Source organism: Colius striatus, chromosome 3 (assembly GCF_028858725.1).
Source record: "Colius striatus isolate bColStr4 chromosome 3, bColStr4.1.hap1, whole genome shotgun sequence".
Lineage (NCBI taxonomy): Eukaryota > Metazoa > Chordata > Aves > Coliiformes > Coliidae > Colius > Colius striatus.
Window position 1 is genome coordinate 59906656 of NC_084761.1, and position 22065 is coordinate 59928720.

The 22065-nt window shown below is 38.9% G+C and overlaps 1 protein-coding gene across 2 annotated transcripts in view; it reads left to right on the forward strand.

Moving 5' to 3' along the window:
- GALNTL6 (polypeptide N-acetylgalactosaminyltransferase like 6) overlaps nt 1-22065 on the forward strand; it is a 451530-nt gene that overhangs the window by 415628 nt on the left and 13837 nt on the right. For both annotated transcript variants that reach the window (XM_061993491.1, XM_061993492.1), the window contains 2 exons: nt 2395-2502; nt 13527-13748. In XM_061993491.1, the coding sequence (XP_061849475.1) occupies nt 2395-2502; nt 13527-13748 (330 nt within the window). The remainder of the gene's footprint in view (nt 1-2394; nt 2503-13526; nt 13749-22065) is intronic.

The following is a 22065-nucleotide window of genomic DNA, read 5'->3' on the forward strand; positions in this document are numbered from 1 at the left end:
CCACTGACTGCAGATTTTCATTTAGTGATCCATTTTTTCCACTTTTTCTTGCATTTAGCTGAACATTCTTACTATATGGAAAAGTCCCCAGGAAAGCATTCTTTCTCATTTTCTATTATTGCCATCTGGTCTTTTAGCTATATTTCAGGAAGGGTGACTGAAAAATCCCAGAAAGTTTTTATATTATTTTCTCCATTTTTTCAGCTTCATTGTGGTAATACATTGCTCCTGTTTGTAATCCATCTCTCTTGCACAATGCTGCACTTTTCATTACATACTTTATATTCCTCTTCCACCAGTTTACTGTTTGTTTGTTTGTTTTTTCCATCCATTTCAGTATCTCTCACTCTTGCTTGTCTTGTTATTCTCAGCAGCAGTATATTTCTCAATTAGTTTTGAAGCCTGATCCAAAACACATTCAGTCCCCCCTCAGTCTTTTACATAATTTTCTGTATGTTTATGTTCCTGTCCCACAGCAACACATCCTCCACTGCTCAAAAATCATGAGGCTCCTACTGCAGTAATTATGATTACAGTGTAGCATATGGATTGGAATCTCATTCTTGTGTGCACAGTATTTACATTTTCCACATAGTCCCCAGACTGGATCACTCATAAACTAGAGAGATAAGGTGAGGAAAGAAAAACAAAAACAAAACAAAACAAACCACAAGAGCAAGCAGAATTCAATTTTAAAGACAAAGAAGTGATGTGAAAAGAGGGTGATTCACCCAAAATCCCACAAGAGCTGTAGAACAGAGCCAAAAAATGCATCTGTGGCCTCCAAGCTCCAGTCAGGAACAAAGCCACATAACCACAGCTTAATCTCTTTTAAAGCTTGTGTTAATGCCTGCCTTTTGCTTTCAACCAGCCCTATAAAGTGTTTTGCAACTGTTGGAAGGAGCTATATAAAGATAAATTGTGATATAGTATATAGTTGGCACATAAAGTACTCTTCTTTTGATCTTTTCAAGCTGAAATTGCATTGTTTTGGTTTTGTCTTCAGTTTTTATGCCTCAGCTGGAGACCAGATTCATTGCTTTTGTAAGGAGACATTAGCAGTCTTGAGAATTTCATAGCTTGCTTCTTAGATAAACAGAGAGACATCAGTGCTGTGATAACATTTTGCCAAATGTCCCACACCACCTAAATTCCTTTCGTGGTACACTAGAGGTCTGTAATATTTAACACAGAAGTCATTCTGCAATTTCCTGCATTTAGAGCATGTGACAAAAAAATGCACATTTTAAAGACAAAGTTACCAGAATTGACAGGAAAAGATAAAAAATGTTTTTAAAATCATTCTGAAACTGAAAGATAAACAGGAACAGCTGCTAAATGTCCTTTAAGGCAGCTCAAGATTCATTTCAATTACCCAGCACAGCACACCTCAGGTGCTGCACAGCAGTTTCAAGTTTTGTGTCTATCAAATATAAGCCCAATTCAAAGTATTATTTCCTCTCACTTTTTATTGCCTCAGTATATCTAACAGGATTTTTTTGCTGTTTCCTTTTCTTTCTTTTTTTTAATTTTTGCTGATTTAGAGGAAATGCAATATATGTCGGCTTCAGCTCTTGTTGTCTGAGTTGAAGTAATACTGGCCTAAATACATATATTTCTGCTTTCTTGGCTTTTCAGTTTGTTCTGTGGCTGCCCTTCATCTAATTCAAACTGCTGTACTGTCCATTCTTCAAAGGCTAAGAAACTTTGATTAATCACTGTAATATCATGTCTATAACTGTTGAAATAACACTTTACTTTCAAAAACACACAAGAACAAATAGTAAATACATATATGCACCTTCACTGGTGCATTGGGTTGTTTGAAGAGAGTCCCAGAGAGGAGGTTCCCTTTAAAAAAGGTACAAGCAATTTAACATACAAAGTATTGGTAGAAATTTGAATAACATTCTTTGTAACAATGGCATTACCCAGTTTATTTTAACACTATCATTTTTATGATTTATAATATGTTTAAGAACATATTTTCAAGTGAATTAGGCAACATGGGATGAAAAGTGTAAGGATTTCAAAGTTTTCTTTAAAAAGCAAATTTTACAAAATGTTTTTTAAAATAAAACAATCATGACTAAATGGCATTGCAAGATTGCTCTGGGCAGTGTTGAGCTATTTCGGCCTGGAGGCAGAATGTTCATTTGGGTTTCCTTTTCCAACTCACATAATCTGCCTTTGCACCATGAGATTCCAAGTGGAAGAGTTTGCCATGTTACCTAATCCCAACTGTCAGCACGGAAGGCCACCACTATGGCTGCGGGATGGATCAGTATAGAGCATTATGTGTCATTTTCACATAGCCATGACTTAAAATGTCCTTTTCTTGCCTCATTTTTTCCCAGGAATCATTCTTTCACTTACTTTTTGTCTCTTTTCCAGGTATGGATGTGTGGAGGTGGCATGTTTGATGTTCCATGCTCTCGAGTTGGCCATATCTACAGGAAGTACGTCCCATATAAAGTCCCTTCTGGAACCAGTTTAGCACGGGTGAGTAGTTGGGTCATGCTGGTTTTCATCTTTGTTCATCATCAATCTGTTCATTGCCTGTTAACTAGTTTCCAGTAAACCATTAAAACAGAAAATGAATGTTCTTTTATTTTTCTGGAATGAGATGTGCAGTTGCTGCAGTTATGCTGCCTTCCAGAGATAAGATTGCCAAGAATAAACTGAAAGCTTAACAATACAGGGTTGGATGTCTCAGCACAGAAGCGTGTTTCATGCTGATGCAAAAGAACTAGGAATAACCTAAGGCTTATAGTTTTCACATAGCACAGTGATGTCACTCACAGTTTTTACAAGCAGGACCAATTTGAATGCACGTTTTCTTATCAGTCAGCAGAACAGGCACAATCTCGTGGAAGGGACATTTTCTCAGGCAAAAAGACTGAGTAACAATGATTTGAGTAGCTATCTAATTATTATTTAAAACCTAGTTGTGGAATACAGCTAGCTTGGAGTCATGTGAGTGAGAAATTACAGGACCTCTAGACATGTCTCGAAGACTACTGAACACATCCATATCCATGAGAGGCTTTTTGCTCAAGAGAAAATGTACTATGACTTTCTAGAGATGTTCATGGGATGTCAAAAGATGGGAGACAAAGGGCACAGATGCAGCTTCCAGGCAGATACTAGTATTTATTCGTGCTTGAATTTAATCCTTTCTGGTTTAGAGGATTTTTTTTTTTAATAAAATGGCATTAATATTAAAGTCTACATATTGCCATAGGGTAATATTTTATGAATCATATTTTTTCTTAATAATGAAAATGTGGTGTGAATGTAGAATGAATTTCTTGCTCTGAGGGGGAGATATTCTTGGTTTCAGCACCAAGGGACAAGGCTTGCTATAGTAACTGCAGCAGAGGGAAGAGGCTGCCTGTGCTGCCTGCCTAACAGCTGGCTAGACAGAGAAATGAGTTTGCCTTAAAAGAGCCTCAGATGCTGACACACAATACACAATACTTCAATTAGTGGTGGTATTAGTGGTGGTGACAAAAACTATGTAGACTAAAATGCGAGATGAAAATCTTCCCCCGATACAGCTCTGTGGAGTATCAGAATTTCTCTATCCAGATTTTTGCACTGGCTGAAGCTAACTGCTTCATTTATGATATTCCCTGCAGAAACCATACACAGCTTGAAATAAGAAATCCAGACTTCAGTCTCTGTTTTGCTCTATTACAGCACTGTTGTGGTTTAGGCCCTCTAGGAACAAAGGACCGTGATCAGCCGTAAGTGCCAAGGGCCTTTAGAACTCCCTAAGGACAGGGAGGGCTCAATTGCCACTTATGGTCCCAGCAGAAGCAGGCAGGACTACTCAACTTGGGGAAGAAAACAGAAATTAATTTAATCCACTACCAACCAAAACCATAACAAACAAAAACCAACACAGAGTAGTACAATGATGAAGAGCACAACCAGCCCTTTAAGACCATGTTTTCCTCACCCCTCCCCTCTTCTCGGGCTCATAGCCCTGATCTCAGTGTCTTTACCTACTCCCCTCCTGAGCAGCGCAGGGGGACAGGGAATGGGGGTTTCAGTCAGTCCATTCCCAATGGCTCCTGCTTCTTATCTTACCTGGGACAGACGTACCTCATTGGTCCTCCCTGCTCCAGTGTGGCAATAAAGGCCCTTTCACAGGCCATCACAGGCCAAGCAGCCCTGCACAGGCCGCTCTGATGTATGTTCATCCCAAAGGCTGCAGCTCCTCTCTGCCTCTTGTGTGGGGCTGCTCTGTGGCACGCAGGCTCTCCAGCATGGCCTGCACCATGGCCACCTCCTCACATAGTCTCTCGCCCATCCAGGTGCACTCAACCAGAGCAGTTGATGACTATCAGTCCTGCGATTGCCCTCCATGGATTGCAGGGGTACAGCCTGCATCCTTGCCATGCACTGCAGGGCAGTCTCCAGTCCAGTGCTTCTCCTTCCTTTCTCCTCTAACTGTGGGATCTACATGGTCACCTGTATCTTGTACCACCCCTATTGCCAAAAGCAATATTTGTCACTATTAAGTGGTTTCCAGAGAGGTTTTTACCAAATCTTTTTCCATTTTCTGCTGTGTAAAGGAGGATGCTGGAGTTGCAATTCACAAAGAAATGAGCCCTAAGAAGCCCAACGGTGATTGTATAAATGATTGCAAGAGCCCCTTAATTAGTCAGGGAAGAATTTCCCCTTGTGCAGATATTGCATTAAGAAATGACATCTTTTCCCATCTCACAGCAGCAGCCCAAGGGATATGGAGACCGAAATTAGGAAGAGGACAGAGCTTCTAGACCAGTTCAGGCATTGCCTGAATCATGCTGTCAGTTTCCTTTCCAGATGCTTCTGCTTATGTTTGCCCTTAACAAGTAATGCTTAAAGTGAGCATTTACCTTCCCTTGGAATTTCATCTCTCTGTGTCAATTAGCAGCAACTTTTAACACAGTTTCAGCCAGCTACGTAACACCTGACCCATCTAGAGAGATTTTTTAACAGCTGTGACCTGGCATAAGGATGATGTACAGTTTATTAAATGAGAGACTTGTCCAAAACTCTTTTCTGCCTCCCCATCACTACATAATCATTAGGCTACCACACAAGTTTCGTGACATCAATTTTCTATGCCCTTCTTATCATGTTCCTTACCTTCGTATTTGTCACTCAAGACCTGCAAAGCCTATGTCTTTTTTTTGCTGACACACACCCCGTAAATTGAAGAGCATCCACACAAAAAACACTGTCAGTAAAAATGTTTGGTGGTAGAGAATAAAACAAACTGTAAGCATCCATGATAAATTTATAAAACACACTGTGACAACCAAATGCAACTAAAAAAGCTCAATATTTTTATCTGGAGATGTCTTAAGATGTTGCTGCTTGCCAAATGCAGTCAGTGTCCAATTTACAGGTAATTGCACATAAAGCAAGAATAATGGGCGTGCAGATGTCAGCACTGATTCCACATTATAATGTGGATGCATCACATATTATTTGTTCCAAACCTGTCAACCTCTGCACAAAACTGCAGTGACTAACAACTTATTTTGTCTGTTTGTTTTAGATAAGGCGTATGTAGAAAGCAAGCCCTTAAATTGTAAAGTCCCGTGCAAGATGTTGACCTAGTAAAAACTTCCAAATTATTTTACTGGATTCTTTTAGTTGCTTTGTGGTATTCTTGACTGTTGCTTCATTTTTAACAATTCTAGCTAAGCCATTTTCTTTTAGCCAGGTACCTATGATATTAGACATTAAAATAGTACTTTCTTGTAGGTATATCTCAGTTTAGTATTTTTTTTTTTTAGTTTTCTATTTGGGAGGGATTTTTTTTTCTGTTTGTTTTTGTAAAAGCCATAATAAATTTATCAATAAAAGTTCACTGTTCCATAGGATGTACAGAGATGAACTCAGAATTTCAAAATATATCTACAGAAATTTTTTTCATTTGCAGGTATTTTACACAGCATTTTAGCGTTAACTACAGAACATTAGAGCGTTAGGCCTTTCTGAAGGGAAGGGCAATCCCACTGAAGTTCAAGTTTGGATGCTAACCCAGCAACGCGGTGAATCCTAACCTTAAGTTGAATTCCTCCCTGCACGCAAGGACGTGGGATCTCAGAGCACAGTGATCCTCTGACCCAGCAGACACAAGCACGATGTGGTTTGCCTCATTACACAGTGTCGCTGAATCGGAACTTGCAGGAGTTTGAGTTCAGGAATTCAGCTGATAAAGGTGGGTTCAGATTCCCGCCTGAACCATTTGCTCAGCCTTTTCATTTGGCTTCGAGAGAGATCTTGAAAGAAAATGACTGTAGCTATACCATCTGGTGCTGCAACCACGTTTACATTTTTGACAGCTTCCTTTAATATTATGACCATTTGGGGTTTGTTTTTTATCTAACTGAAAAGAATGTTTAGGATTTTCCTAAAGCAGCCCATGACCATTTTCTTTTCAGTTTCCAGGAGAATAGATTAGGTAACTGCTATGTTTTCTCGCAACCAAAGTGCAAACCAATAGATGTGACATGCTGTAGCACATGTATCTGTAGCACAAGAGACCATGGCACAAAGTCTGTCGTGATTCTACCATCATAGTAAGCAGCTGAACCATCAGCTTAGAATAATCAAGTTCCATAGGAATCAAGCAAGAATTACTTTCTTGCAACAGCATGATTATAATATATGATAATTGTGATGATTGTATAATACAGGTTTTAAGTTTCCATTCTAACTTTTTTCATCTATAAATGATTTATAAATTCATCATTAAAGTTAATTAAATCAAGATCTCAAAACAGAGCATTTACTAAAGATAATCTTCAAATCAGTCTCTTCTGATCCTTGAATTCAAGAAAGTAATTTTTTTAAATGCTAATTTTTTATGTTTTCTCCAATCTGAAAAGAAGTTTTGCTTTAAAGATAATGTACACAATAGGACAGGCGGCTTAACTATCCAAAAGGAATACAAAGAAGATGGGCAACTAGATGTTTTGGGACTGTAACATCAAAGTGGTGGTAGCTACTTTCCAAGATTCATTCAATAGGCTACCACAGGAACACAATTGATGTGGCTAAATAAATCTATTTGGAATCAGACCTCTGAACTCTCTTACAGGCTTAGCAGAGGTGGGCCTGTATGTGCCTACGACTGTAAGGAGAGCACGATGGTAGCTGAGAATTCTGCAAAGATGTTGTCAATGCTATCACACTGCTCTCGCAGCTCCCCTGCAGCTGCAGAGCTTGGAGCAGGCAGCTGTCCAAGTCCCTGCCCTCCAATCTTGACAGCAAGCAGAGATGTAGCCTTTAGTCAGTGGGCTGGTTTTTTGGATTTTTTTTCACTCTTTTCCAATGCATAGATTTTATTATTATTTTTCAGCAGAGATGCATACCTTTATAGAGAGAATGAAATCTTGGCTTTATTCAAATGACATCTGTGGAATTTCAGGTCTAGGTATTTTAAGATTACAGGCTGAGAATAAATAGTCTCTTGCTTCTCTGCCAGCTGTGCTAACTCTCACAAGTTATTTATATACACCACCAGCTTTGTCACCTAGTTAGCATACTGTCTTCCATGGAGACACATTTCTTTTATGCCTACAGACATCTCTTTATTTGAATGGGAGTTTTTTACACAAATACAAACTTTTGCTGGAATGAAACACAGTTAAGTTTTAAACACAATTAAGTGTAAAGGACCAGAGGGGAAAGAAGTGAAAATGCCCATTTAGACTTAACTGATGGGACCAGCTTAGATACTGAGACCTGAATGTCACAAAGATGTAATTAGTGTCCAGGAAATGCTTTATTAATCTTTCACTGTAGAAATACACAGGAGTGAGAAATGGTTGTGTTCCAACACTGATGGAAGGACCATTGCATGAAATGGAGAGTACCATTCTTTCTCATTGTGATTGCTGTGGAATTATGTACTCAGCTGCCTCTGTCATATTAATCCATACTTATTGGATAGGCTCCTCCAGTCATACTTTGTTCTCCTCCTCTGTGATGATTTATAGGGACATTATGCTACCCGTATTCCAGAGGAACATAAAGTATGGTTATCTTGGCTGGCTGGATCCCAATGCACTTTTTAAATATGTTTTATGTAAATCAAACTGTTTATTATATTATTTCCAGCCAAATGAAATACAGCTGCTTCCAGAAGTAAACAGGGCACCCATTTTGAAGTAGCTCAACACTGTGCTTTACAGAACAAACAGTAAAAAAACTTGTAAATTGGCAAGGTGATTTAGGTGGAGTGAAAATAAGCCCACTGGAATTTTACTAGGAAGGAAAGGAGATTAATAAGTCTCATGTTGCAGAGACTGATGTGTTATTTTTAACAAGTAAACAGTCATATCCTCTCCTGTATTTCACAACTGAAATACCGTCAAGCCTCAGACATGATGTGGTGATTCATATTTGATTGATGTAATTGGAAGTGATTTTTGATGTGCTGGCTGAGGAAAGAAATGACTACCATGACAAATAAGACTACACCAGCTGGTGACATCCAGCTTCCTGGAAAATGTTCAGATTAAATGTAGGACAACAGGAACTTGTTACAGGATCCAAATGTTCCTGTAGTAGTGTAATATCAACAAAAGTAATGTCTTTGCATTGGGGTCAGGGTTGATTTCACAAAAACAGTGAGATAGACACAAAAGCAGAGAAAAACCACAATAGGTTAGGCAGGTCAAATGAAACAAATAATAAAACCATCATGCTGCTTTAGTGCCACCAGATACCAAAAATCTACTTTAAAATATCTGGAGAAACTGAAAACAGGAATTAGATTTTTATACTAGTTTAACTGCTACATCTAGAATATCAGTGGAAAAGATGCAACTAGAGGATAGAGTTGTACAGGCTCACAATGCAGCATAGAGTGCAGGTAGGTAGCTCCCTTATCAGTGCTGTCATTGCAAGGTAGCACACCAGCCACAGTTACAATATGTGGAACATTTATGAATCTGTCTTTTGACATGCCACTGCCTTGCTTCACTTTTCTATTCTCATGGCCAGCATCTACTTTCTTCTCACCGTGTTTGTTTGAGTAATACCATGTCTCTTGAAAATGACACATAATCTTACACACTTAAAAAGAAGGGACAGTCATTTGATGAGAGAGATGTATCTTCTTTACTCACGGAAGAAAGTGAAAGGGACAAAATGGCCTATGAAAAATTTCTCTTTTTTTTTTTTAAGTGGAGAAGTTCTCATTTATCTCTCTTTTTCTCCAGTCAAGTTGGTTTAAACTCTTTTATTGAAGTCCAGATATCAGTGACATTGTAACTTACAGTCTTGTAGACTATTGCTGACTGAAAATACTAACGAAAGTCAGTCTTAAATGTATGAGCTCATACAAACTCAAAGAAAACTTGTCTAAATGTAAGCCCAATAGTAAAGGATTTACCAGGGCATAAAATTGTAACAGTGGCACGAAACTTAATTATATGAAGAATATATACATGGGCAACTGATGACAGCTGATGAGTCAGTCTCTGTGTGATTGCCACCACTTTTGTATGCTTCTTGTTGACAGCTTCTTGGTAACAACTGTCACAACCTTACATATAGAAACATGCATTTAACGAAATATCATTGGGCCTTATTTATTCTCATACATAAATTTTTCACTGAAAATGACAAGCAAAAGAACAAATTGTTATTGGTCTGTCATGGATAGGTCCTGAGAAACTCTTCAGTTGTCCATCTAGATAGACTCCCTGTGGCTCCCTTAAATTGTGTATCAGTTCGCATACCTGATTAATTTTTAATTGATCCTAATTTAATCATTCTTTTTAATTTTTATTTTTACTTTTTTTCTACTAAAAAAACAGAGTAACCAATATGAACATCTGTAACCTTGCAATGAAATTGGCAATCAAACTAAGCTATAGCAGTTTCCAGAGGTAGAAACGTGTTTCTTTTTTTGCTTTTTGTATGCATTTAGATGAGGTATTCTGATTGTGTCCAAGCAAGTGTGATCTACCATAAAGATATCTCAAAACTGATTGTTCTTACTGATATAGATATTAGATGGCATTTGAGAAACTACCATTTAAAGGAGGTTTTTTTAGAAGATTACACAAAGAGCAACAGAGGCAGAAATCAAGAAGATTCAAATCTAACTCTTATTTTCTTTATTCTAAATTCTTTGTAGATTAGTTTCTTCTGTGAGACTGGAGTGCTTAAATGGTGCTATAAAATGTTCACAAAATGCCATCTAATATAGTAGGCTCTTAAACTCCTTTGACCTGTAAATTCTTCGGCAATATACACAGAGACACAAAGTCACTTAGCACCTATTTTGCACATAGACTCTGTCAAGATTTGGTAACTATTCATAACCATTCCCACTTGTGAGGTTTCACATGTTGACCTGCTTCTGGCCCCACCTAAGGCTCAAGCAAGGAAGAAGTGAACGTCCTCCTTTCTCCACCAAGTCAGACGGTCACCTAGATTGGGGGAAGGGCAACTCCGGGAGGCTCACAAAGGATTTGAAACCACATCCTGTATCACAGCTTGTATTTTCACTCCAGGAATACAGAGCGAGCTCTAAATAGGAATTTAAATGACGTTTGCCTTTATTGTGCAAAGTAGCACCAGACTAGCTCTCAGGACTGCAGCTTTTCCCTACTGTATTCAATTCAAGTAGGGGGATTAATTGCAATAGTTTCACTACTAGCCAGCAAAAGTTACTGTTAAAAGGACATGTGGTGATTACTGAGTTTGCATAGTGATATTAAGGATAAGAAACCCGTGATAGCAGAAGTCAACAAACATCTTTAACACTAAAGTGTTTGGATGCAGGGTGCTTGCTTCCTAGTAACTGGCAACTTCAGAAAGAGCTTCTCCAAGACAAAGTTCCTTGCAGTCATATTCTTAAACAGTCTGGAGATTTAGAGCTAGCAAAACAAGAGTTTATCTTTTTTAAAGAGAACCTACTGAAATTCCAAGGGCTGTCTCATAATGATTCTACCTATGATGACAATTTATAAACGTGCTCAGGGTAATGCCTAAGCTTGTTACAGGATCTGGTAAGGTTTGGGAAGATTTTTACCCTGTGATGAAGAGAATGGTTGTTGAAGAACTGAACAGGAAAATTTTAAAGAGTTTTGTCTAAAGTGTCTTACACGATACTTGAGGAACAGTGGGAAGAACTGAATTTGCAATTAAAAACAAAAATGAAATGTTTTAGTGGGTTTACACACACACACAAACACAAACAACGCAAACAGTGATTAAGGATGTACTGGAAAACAAAGGTATTTTGACTCCTGAATGAAAATTTAGAGCTAGTGACTGGATATAATATAAAGTGATATAAATATAAAGTTTCTTTTGAACTCCAGTTTTATTCAATTATGATCATCTGAAGCAGAATGCAGGTTTTTTAGTGCAGCCAAATAACTAAAGAGGAAAACTCCATCAGAGCTTACTCTTTATATTGATGATGTCAGTCATTGCTGGAATTACTTTGAGTTTTCTAAGATTTCTTTTTTAACTGTACTTTTACTGTATGAATCTTCCTACAGTATGGTTCTTAAACGTGAAAACAACACTATCAGACAAAGTGATTTCCAAAAAAAATAGTATATTATTTGCTAGAACAATTTGAAACTGCATTTCCATTGTAGTAAATGAGGTGTACAGCATTACGGTGGAAGATATGCTAGAAAGATCACATCTATATTCATGATTTTGACTTCTTAGTTTAATGTGCTTACTCATATTTCAGCCTTGTCTGCAAAATCTCATCACAGAGTATTGTTACTTGTCAGAATGTTTCTGTGTTACAGGGTTTCTGCCGGAAAGGTGGGATTGTCATTTAGATGTTGTTCTTGAATTTGTTCCGGTTTTCTTTGTCCTACCCAGTTCTTGTATTATTAGATTCTAGTTTTCTTTAAAGTAATTTAGGATTTCATGAAAGTACAACAAAAGTCAATCTATGTGGGGCACAAGCCACTTTTGAATAGGGATATAAGTGTTTTGAATTCTTATACTGCTTTAATTTTACCTGCTTTATCCCAGCAGGCTTTAACATATTTGCTTCACAGAGAAAAAGCACATAGGAACTTATCTTGCAGTGTCAGCTAAAAGTACTTTATTTGTTCTCTGTCTTGCTGTCTTTGTATTCAGGTAAGCCTTATTAGTTCAGAGACATTCAGTTTGTGAGGATTAATGAAATTCAGGAAAGGAATTTTCAAATTAATCTTAAAAGCAAATCAGAGTGAGAATTGGGCTTACTTAGATGCAGGGAATGTTCTGAGAAGAAACATTACCTTATGTTGATGATAATCAGCCGTATGTTGTCCTCCAGACTATTACAGAGTGAATCTCAGCATTTTGCAGTTAGTGTTCTATAAAAAGAATTTTACAAAACTTGATGATCTTGTTTTTACAAATAAAACAATAAGAACACCCTAGTATCTCAACATCATCCAGGGAGGTGTTGCTTTGTTGGTGGGATAAGAAGGTTTTGGGAAGCTGTGGAAATGCAGAACAGACTAAACCTGTACTCCACTCCAAAATCTGTGCATAAATTTGTGTGGATTGCATTGCAGGAGGAATTTTTTAAAACAAATGAAAATATAGAAAAATTTGCCTCCAGTCTATTTAGACACCATGAAGGTAAATAACAGTAAAATATATCTCTTTGGTCTCATCAGGTCAGGACTTTTTCATTACAAGTTTTGGGGTGGGTTTTTTTTTTAGCATTTGAGTCAGATATTTGCATAAAGTATTGTGTAATGAAATAAATAATTCTATTTACTGTAGAATGCTAACAAAAAATAATCTCTGTGGGACATAAGCCAGAACTGGGTTTCACAGAACAGAAATAGTCTCTCATATATCTGATAGTGCAGAAAGCCACAAGTTGCCATACCTATTACATGAACTGCTTTGCTTCAAGTTAGCTCCACTTCAGGGTAACATGCTAAGCTTTTGCATGGACTTACTAGCCCACCCAACACAGCAAAGCTTCCCATCCAAAGGTAGTGTCAAACCAGCTCATGACTGCTTGCTCTCACACATTTACGTAGGATTGATAGGTGACTAAGCAGAATGATGACAGCTGGAAATTCAATTGCTTTTCAATACATCAGAAGGAATAATTTGAACCATTCATGCACATTAGTAGGTTCTGAACTAACAGGGAAAAAAACCCATAGGTATCAATGTGAGCAGCTGAAAGAAAAGTTGTGTTCAATATCCGTCATTAATCAAAAGCCCATGTGAAGATGCATAAAGAGCAGGAGGGAAAACGAGGTGTTCAACAAACAGAAGAGCTATCTTCCAGAGTCATCAGAAAAGCAGGATACTTAAAGGTCTATAGAGTTTGCTCAACACTGTAATGAAGTTAGCATATATGTTTACCAGTAATGTTTTTTGTTTTAAGACTGAGAAATTAGACCAGCTAAGCTTGTTATGTGGACTACTGCATTTTTTTAGTTCAATTCTCCCCATTAGAAATATCATTCACTCAAAGCATAAAGAAATTAATGATTTTTTTTTCTGCTCCACAGAACTTGAAGCGGGTGGCAGAGACATGGATGGATGAATTTGCAGAATACATTTACCAGCGACGGCCTGAATACAGACATCTCTCAACTGGTGATATCTCTGCCCAGAAGGAACTTCGCAAGCACCTTAAATGTAAAGATTTCAAGTGGTTCATGGCTGCAGTGGCATGGGACGTCCCCAAATATTACCCTCCTGTGGAGCCTCCACCTGCTGCCTGGGGGGAGGTGAGGAATACACAAGTTAGATCAAATGTAAATGAGTCTGACGTCTTACATTACATTGCATGAAAACTGTGAATTTAGATTTAGCTCCTGTGATAAGTGGTGTTATTAAGGGAGTTCACAGTGAATGGAACAATCCCTGGACTAGCCATTAAAATGAGAAATCACCATGTCTTAGAACTATCAATATCTCTTTTATAAGTCATTGCGATTTTTTGTGTACAGGCCATAAGATACATTCACAATGAGGACAAGAATGTGAAAAAGAGTTTGTAGCACTCATTATTGCATGTCACACAATTATTTCAGATGCAGAGAATCTCCTTAGTGAAACAGGTTTGAAGTCTTTTTTTTCCCCATATCCACTTAGATACCTCTTCCTGTTCTTACAATTGTATGTAGGTGGAGTCAAGCTTGCTCTGTTTTGCTCACATGTGCAAATATGACAAGTGAAGTCTGGATGCTTTTATTTTAAAAAGACTAGTTTTGCTTAGTTTGTGGTCTGCATTCTGTAGGTGTCGTGACCAAATACTAGTGGCAGACAAATGCAATTTCTCATTTCGGGGATGAGCACAGGGAGAAACCACCAAAGATAAGCCAATATCTGAGCATCACTCCAGACCAGGAGACAAGCAAACAGCCTGCTGGAACTCTCTACCTATGATCAAAGATGTTCTGCACTCAGACCTCCCTGAAAAGCACACCTTGCTTTAACAGTTTGTTTTATGTAAAAGAAATGAAAACATCAGGAGTGCAGGGATAGTAAATTACTTCCATAGCTGCACTGAAAAATTACAGTGGCCTCTTATCCCTAGGAACTGCAGTGAATTCACTCCATGGAAAGGTGGCATACAGAGGGCTTTTTCCTCTCAATTCATTAAGATTTATAAAAAAGGCTTTGCTCTTTTAGGGTATTGTGCTAGTTGTTTTTTTTTTTTTTTTAAACCATAGGAATATCTGTACTGTGAGTTCTGGCCTTTTCTGATTTTGTTGGAAATGTTCTTGGGCCTCTCAGGCAATTACTTTTTATAATTGAAACCAAAGGATGAAGTAGAAATTTTGACCAAAACATTTGGTAAGACACCTCACACTGCTGCATATCCCCAGTGGTCAAGGCTGGACCATGCAGGGAATTTCTAAACATAGGTGTCTCTACTATTTCTTTTTCAAAACGCAAATTACCTCATTGTGACATTTTAGAAATAACATTCCATGGTAGCAGCAATCCTTAATTCTTCTTCATCAGCTACCAGTTACAGATGTTCAAAGGAACTTCAATTTGTATGTCTTACTGTTTGCTACTTCTTGGCAATAATGAATTCCTTTGTTGCTAAATTTTCTTCTATCTTTGATACTGCTGCCCACCCTTTATGGGATTAAGGTATGCCAAGAGGTAAGAAGTTTATCAGTAGAAGTCAGGCTGGAACATGGTGCAGTGACTGCTACTATAATCTTTCTTCACCATCTTCTACATATATACGTGTGCATCCTGGGAGGACTGTGATGGTGAGATGTGTCATTTCTCTGTCCAGCTGAGCAATCCTTAACTCAGAGGGTCTAAGTGAAAGAGATTGTGACTCACATATTCATTCTTTTAATAGCAATATTAATATACTTTTTGTATAAAAGCAGGACTTTTTAAAAGTAAATCAAATATCATAGCAGTGGTATCAAGCCTGTACCTTAAAAGCACTTACAGAGTTCTTAGGAAGGAAGTGAAGACCAAAGCCTTTTTTTTTTTTTTTCCTCTAAAATGTACTTTCTCTAAAATAACAAGAAAAGTTTCAGCCCCACTACTCTATTCTTTCCCAAGACCTTCACATTCCTATGAAATTTTAATTTGTTGGCACTTGCAAGGAACTCGAACAAACTTGAAGGTCAATGGCTGTCATAATTAGAAGCTGAAAGAGAAAAAAATGGCTGTGTGTTATTGCTTTGTAAGAATCAAGCAGCTCTAGAAACCGTACTAATTATACATACCAAAAGTCTATGCCAAGGCTGACTCTCATTTAGTACCCTCTCTGCTTCCACTTGGAAAGACTTTACATCTGCTTGCCTATGCCAGTCTGAGAAAGAATAAACAATGAGGTACTCTGACAATTTTTGGCTCCAGTATTTTGATATCTAGCTAGTAAAAGCATGTGGTGTGAAAGCAGACATAAACAGCCTTTTTTTTTGCAAACACATTTATTTGAAATCTGTCTCTCATATTTCTTGACAAAATCTGTTCATGATGGAAAAGGAGGAAATTTGAAAAACAAAAAACAATCTTCTTTGCTACACTTGTCATGGCCTTATCTCTTCTGCTTGTTTGTGCCGTTTTGTCCTTTGTAGCTGGCAGCATGTACGTTCCCTTTATATTCTGTTTTGCCTTGTAGAATCTGAAATGTGTGCAGTAAAGCAGTGTAACAGTGAATCCAGACAGATTAAGGTTAGTGAGGCTGTCAGTTCTGTGTTTGGGTGAGATAGCTCTTCTCTTTCCCACTATGGAAAATAACAAAGTTTTCAAAAAGGCTTTGTTCTTATCCCTCCAAATATATTGAAGGTGTGCTACAAGTTGAAAAACAGTAGTACCAATCCCATTCTCTTTCTAAACAATAGCTGCATTAGGTGAGATTTGGGCACCGAATGTTTACTTCAGAAGTACTCGTGAATCCAGAAGCTGTGATTCAGCACAAGTATATTGTGTATATCACAGCCACAACACTATATTTGAAAATATATTTTGTGGCAGTCAATCATCTAACATCAGACATTGTCATTTGCTTTAGACTTCATGAGTCCTATAGTCAAGATGATGTGAAAAAAGACCCAAACCAACACAAAAGCTTTGTTCTTCTCAGTCAGAAGGGAAATATTTAACCTTGGTTTCATTCCATGTTACATGACCTTGTTATTCAACTGTTTAATACACAGCAAGTCTCTGTCACTGCAGCAGTCCTAAGCTATAGGACGTGAAAATACTCTTTTCTCAGTCCTAAACTCATGGATTTTACAGAACAGTTCTATGGCACTGATATGAAAATGTCACTGTGAAGTTAAGTCAGGTAGCACATTTGAAAAAGGATTAAAGCCTAAGAACTCACCAAGTTCTCTTTTGATTATTTTCTTTTTAAAAAGTGGCATTTTCATACCCTTAGTGAGTCAGTCTCAGCCCATCAAGTCTGACAAGTCTATTGTACAAAAGCAGTATAACCAGCTGTTCCCCACCCTGCACAGCCAGTGCTGCACAGCTGGGCTGAGTGTCACGCTGAGTAACATAGTCCCCTGGTCCTTCAGTGAGGTCTTTGGCAGTGCTTGACTTCTTTTAATTTCAACTTTGCCTTTTTATGGCTCACACAAAGGATAAATGCTTTTAAAATTACTATGTATCAGTTGACAGCAAGCTGTAGTTTTAAAGTAAATTCACTTCTCTTTGTAAAAGAGAAACCCAAGGATTATTGTCTGCAGGCTTACCTGGTGATTTCTCCTTATTGTCTCAGTATCTATGGCCCCAAATGTGTTAGGATAGCATTTCAAGAACTAAATATGCCTTGTGACTTACATATAGTGTCTTGTGCTTTTTTGGGATGTGTTGAATTCTGAAACAGCTTTCAAGATCATCACTGACCATCCCTGTTAGTTGAAACAGACTCCTCTAAGGCCCACTTTTCACATACACTTACCTCTGTGTGTACAAATGATAGCATTTAAGGTGGAACAACTAAGATTTGGATGAAGCAGCTCAATGCCCTACCTGCATGGATGATAAAATCTGTCTCCTGTTCATCCCTGATCTCCACAATTGCACAAATATGAATGTTGGAAAAGTGGGTTTATTAGGATTACTGGCTATTTCTTTGCTAGTTGTAACTCATAACCTCAAAAACTTGAAATCCGTTATGCTGTGTGACTAGAGACAAGGCAGTTCAAATGCATATTGCTGTATAAATGAGAAAAAAACCTCTGCTTGCTGGACTTCTGCTTTCCTTCCTTCGTCCATGAAAGCATCTTAGGGGATTTGCAGGCCGTGTGGTGCTGGTGCTCAACAGAACATTCCCTGTGGTTCTGGCAACAGCACGGTGACTCCATTCAATTTCTAGCAACTGCCAAGGCCACACAGAAATGCCAGAGAACAAAGGCACAGGCTTGACTGCAATGCCTGTGTTACAATAAGAAAATGAAAAACAAACCGTGACCCCTCTGCAGTTGAAATGAAGGATTTAAAAGAGAAAAAATGTAAAGAGTAAGCTAGCATGTAAGCCACAACAAACCAGAGGAAAAGCTAACTCAAAGAAACCTTTCATGAGCAGAGCAAGAGGAGAGGAAGGAAAGAGCAAGGGAGACAGATCCTAGCAGTGAAGAAACTAAATGTAGCTTCAGCTCAAACCTTTTCCAGAAATGCGCTGAACACATGTACTGAATAGTCTAAAGGCTTAGAATGGCATGGAGTGATGCCATCAAGGCAAAATTATAAAAGCCCTTTAATCCTATAAGCATTCAGTGGACATGGAGAGTGTTCACTGTCATTTTACAATTCTGCATCATATAAATATACCACAGTTATTGATGGCAATTGTTAGCAGCTCCATTTTAATTAACTCCCATGCTCTAAGAACAAGACTGATGTATCATTTTAATTTTGTATTAGGCCAGTAATCTTTATTTATACAATGTAAATTTAAGTGCATTGAGAAATGATTGAACACCCTCAAAAAAATGATCCTTGGAGTAGGTATTTCACATGAAACTTTAAAAATATCAAATTAAAATTCAATTCCCTTCATTATTCTTTTCTGTCATTTTTGCTGGGTGATATGAAAATGAGCACTGATTACTTTTCATCCCTTTTTTCGGTTAATGAGACCATTTGTACTGTGAGGCTGCTCAGTGCTGGGTTTCTGCATCTGGTTGTGTGCATGAAAAGCTAGTGGTTTACCTCATCTATAGAAGTCTTTACTGTATTGAAAAGATTAAAAATGCCCTAGAGCTGAGCTTGCCCAAGTTTTAGAATACTTCTCTGAGCTCTGGCAAAGGCTCAAAGGTTCTTGGAGCTAATCACTCAAACTGATGCTTTCCCATCACTTGCCCAATCTGCCCTTTTCTAGGCTAAACAAACACAGATCCTAAAACCTTTCCTGAAGGTAACTTTTTTTTTTTCATTTTCTCCACTTCCTATTGCTTTCCCATCTGTCTAATTCTTTCTTAGATCATAATGAATAGACTCAATTCCAGTCCTAGAGAGTAAAAAAAATATCAGAGTAGCTATCCCATGTGTCTTGTAAGCATGAGGATTGTCCCTCTGTATGATGTTTTGTGCTGTGCTGAATCATTTTCTATCTTTTAGATGAGTACAAGTTATGCAATGGAAATGTTTACATTTATCTAATATAATAGGCGACAACAGTGACTTCTAAAATATTTTTACTATAAACTTGACTGTATCTCATTTTGGCATCTAGCTTTCCTTTTTTTAAATAAGGATCAAAGTAGTGGCCAGAATGTTAAAATATGCACCTGCTTTCCACATATTATACATATTTGTGCATGTTTCCACACATGTACATGCACTTTGATTACTCGGTTTCTGTGTATCTCATAACAGTGTAAGTTTTCCTAAGAAATCCTCTTCATTTTGGAGATGTCTAAAGGATTTTTGAATAGCCCAAATAAGGTACTCAGAGAGAAATGTGCATTTATCTGTAAAGTAATTTTGGGGTTTTACTCTTTTTGGTGGCAATGAGCAACCTACTCCTTTTCAGTTCAGTCTTTCAAAAAAATATATATGGCAAGAAGTGGTACATAACCGATATGACTGATAGTCGCAGATTAACTATTAGTCAGTTGCTTCAGTCTCAAAAGTTAAATTTTCCTTTAAAGAATAAGTTACACTGCAGAGTGTTTGCAGAAGGCATGCAGAGAGGACAAGGAACCTCCATGGGTAAGTATAGTTTCAGTACAGACCTGTTAAGTACTTTTTAATTTTATGCACTTTGGGCACTGATGTGTGACCTTACCTACAGTGATGTTATTGTGTCAAAGTAAGAATAGAACAGGACATGCCTCAGTTTTTAAGAAATATTGCTCTGAAGCCTGTAAGAAACTCATACAGAAATAATTTCCTCTTAACAGAGTTGTTCTCTTTTGCTCTGATAGCAAGGAACAAGCAGTCAGACCAAGCTTGCAACTTAGAATCATAGAATCATAGAATGGTAGGGGTTGGAAGGGACCTTTAGAGATCATCTAGTCCAACCCCCCTGCAGAAGCAGGGTCACCTAGATCAGGTCGCATAGGAACATGTCCAGGCAGGTCTTGAAGACCTCCAAGGAAGGAGACTTCACAACCTCTCTGGGCAGCCTGTGCCACTGCTCCGTCACTCTCACAGTGAAATAGTTTTTTCTTATGTTTAAGTGGAACTTTTTGTGTTCCACCTTCATCCCATTACCCCTTGTCCTGTTGCTAGCTATAATAGAAAAAAGGGATGTCCCAACCTCCTGACACCCACCCTTTAGATATTTATAAATGTTAATAAGATCTCCCCTCAATCTCTTCTTCTCCAGACTAAACAGCCCCAGTTCCCGCAACTTTTCCTCATATGAAAGATGTTCCAGGCCCCTGATCATCTTGGTAGCCCTGCGCTGGACTCTCTCCAGAAGTTCCCTGTCCCTCTTGAGCTGAGGAGCCCAGAACTGGACACACTACTCCAGATGAGGCCTCACCAGGGCAGAGTAGAGGGGGAGTAGAACCTCCCTTGACCTGCTGGCCACACTCTTCTTGATGCATCCCAGGATGCCATTGGCCTTCTTGGCCATGAGGACACATTGCTGGCTCATATTTAGATTATTATCAATCAGGATTCCCAGGTCTCTCTCTGCAGAGCTGCTCTTCAGCACTTCGACCCCCAGCCTGTACTGGTGCAGGGGGTTGTTCCTTCCCAGATGCAGGACTCTGCACTTGTCCTTGTTGAACCTCATGAGATTCCTCTCTGCCCAACTCTCAAGCCAGTCGAGATCCCGCTGAATGGCAGCACAGCCTTCTGGGGAATCAGCCAGTCCTCTCAGTTTGGTGTCATCAGCAAACATCCAGGTCGTTGATGAAAACGTTGAGCAAGACTGGCCCCAGAACCAATCCCTGTGGAATTCTACTGTCCACAGGTCTCCAACTCAATCCTGTGCTGTTGATCACCACCCTCTGGGCTCTGTCATTCAGCCAGCTCTCAATCCACTTCACTGTCCACTCATCCAAGAGACACTGCTTGAGCTTTCTGATAAGGATGTTATGGGAGACAGTGTCAAAAGCCTTGCTGAAGTCAAAGTAGATGACATCCACTCCTCTCCCCTCATCTAGCCAGCTGGTTATGCACTCGTAGAAGGATATCAGGTTGGTCAAACAGGATTTCCCCTTGGTGAAGCCATGTTGACTCCCCCTGATAACCATCTTATCCTTCATATGTTCAGTGATAATATTCAGGATGAGTTGTTCCATCACTTTTCCAGGGATAGAGGTGAGGCTGACCAGCCTGTAGTTTCCTTCTTGCCCTTTTTGAAGACTGGAGTGACATTGGCCTTTCTCCAGTCCTCAGGCACCTTGCCTGTCCTCCATGATTGTTCAAAAATGATGGAGAGAGGCTTAGCAATCACATCAGCCAGCTCCCTCAGCACTCTAGGATGCATCCCATCAGGACCCATTGACTTACGAGCCTTAAGCTTGGCCAACAAGTCTTTAACCTCTTCCTCTTCTACCCAGGGCAAGTCCTCTGCTGTCCTGGCCATCCTGTTATCCTTGCCAGACTGGTCTTCCCGAGGATCAGCCTTGGCCGTAAAGACTGAAGCAAAGAAGGCATTCAGTACTTCGGCCTTCTCTGCATCCTCAGACACCAGGGTACCCTCAGCGTTTAGCAGCGGGCCCACATTACCCCTCACCATCCTTCTGCTGCTGATGTACTTGAAAAATGCCTTATCACTGTCCTTAACTTCCCTGGCTAAACTTAATTCTAGAAGGGCTCTAGAAGGCCTTCCTAGTTGCACCCCTGCATGCCCTGGCAATGTTCCTATACTCTTCCCAAGAAGCCAGCCCCTGTTTCCACCTCTCATAGATGGCTGCTTTCTGCCTGAGTTGTCCCAGCAGATCCTTGCTCATCCATGGAGGCCTCCTACCTCCTTTTCCTCCTTTCTGGCACATTGGGACACACTGATCCTGGGTTTGGAGGAAGTGGTGCTTGAAGATTGATCAGCTTTCATTGGCACTTCTGTCTTCTAGAATCATATCCCATGAGATCCGCCCAAGCAGATCTTTGAAGAGACCAAAGTCGGCTCGCCTGAAATCCAGGGTCATAGTCCTG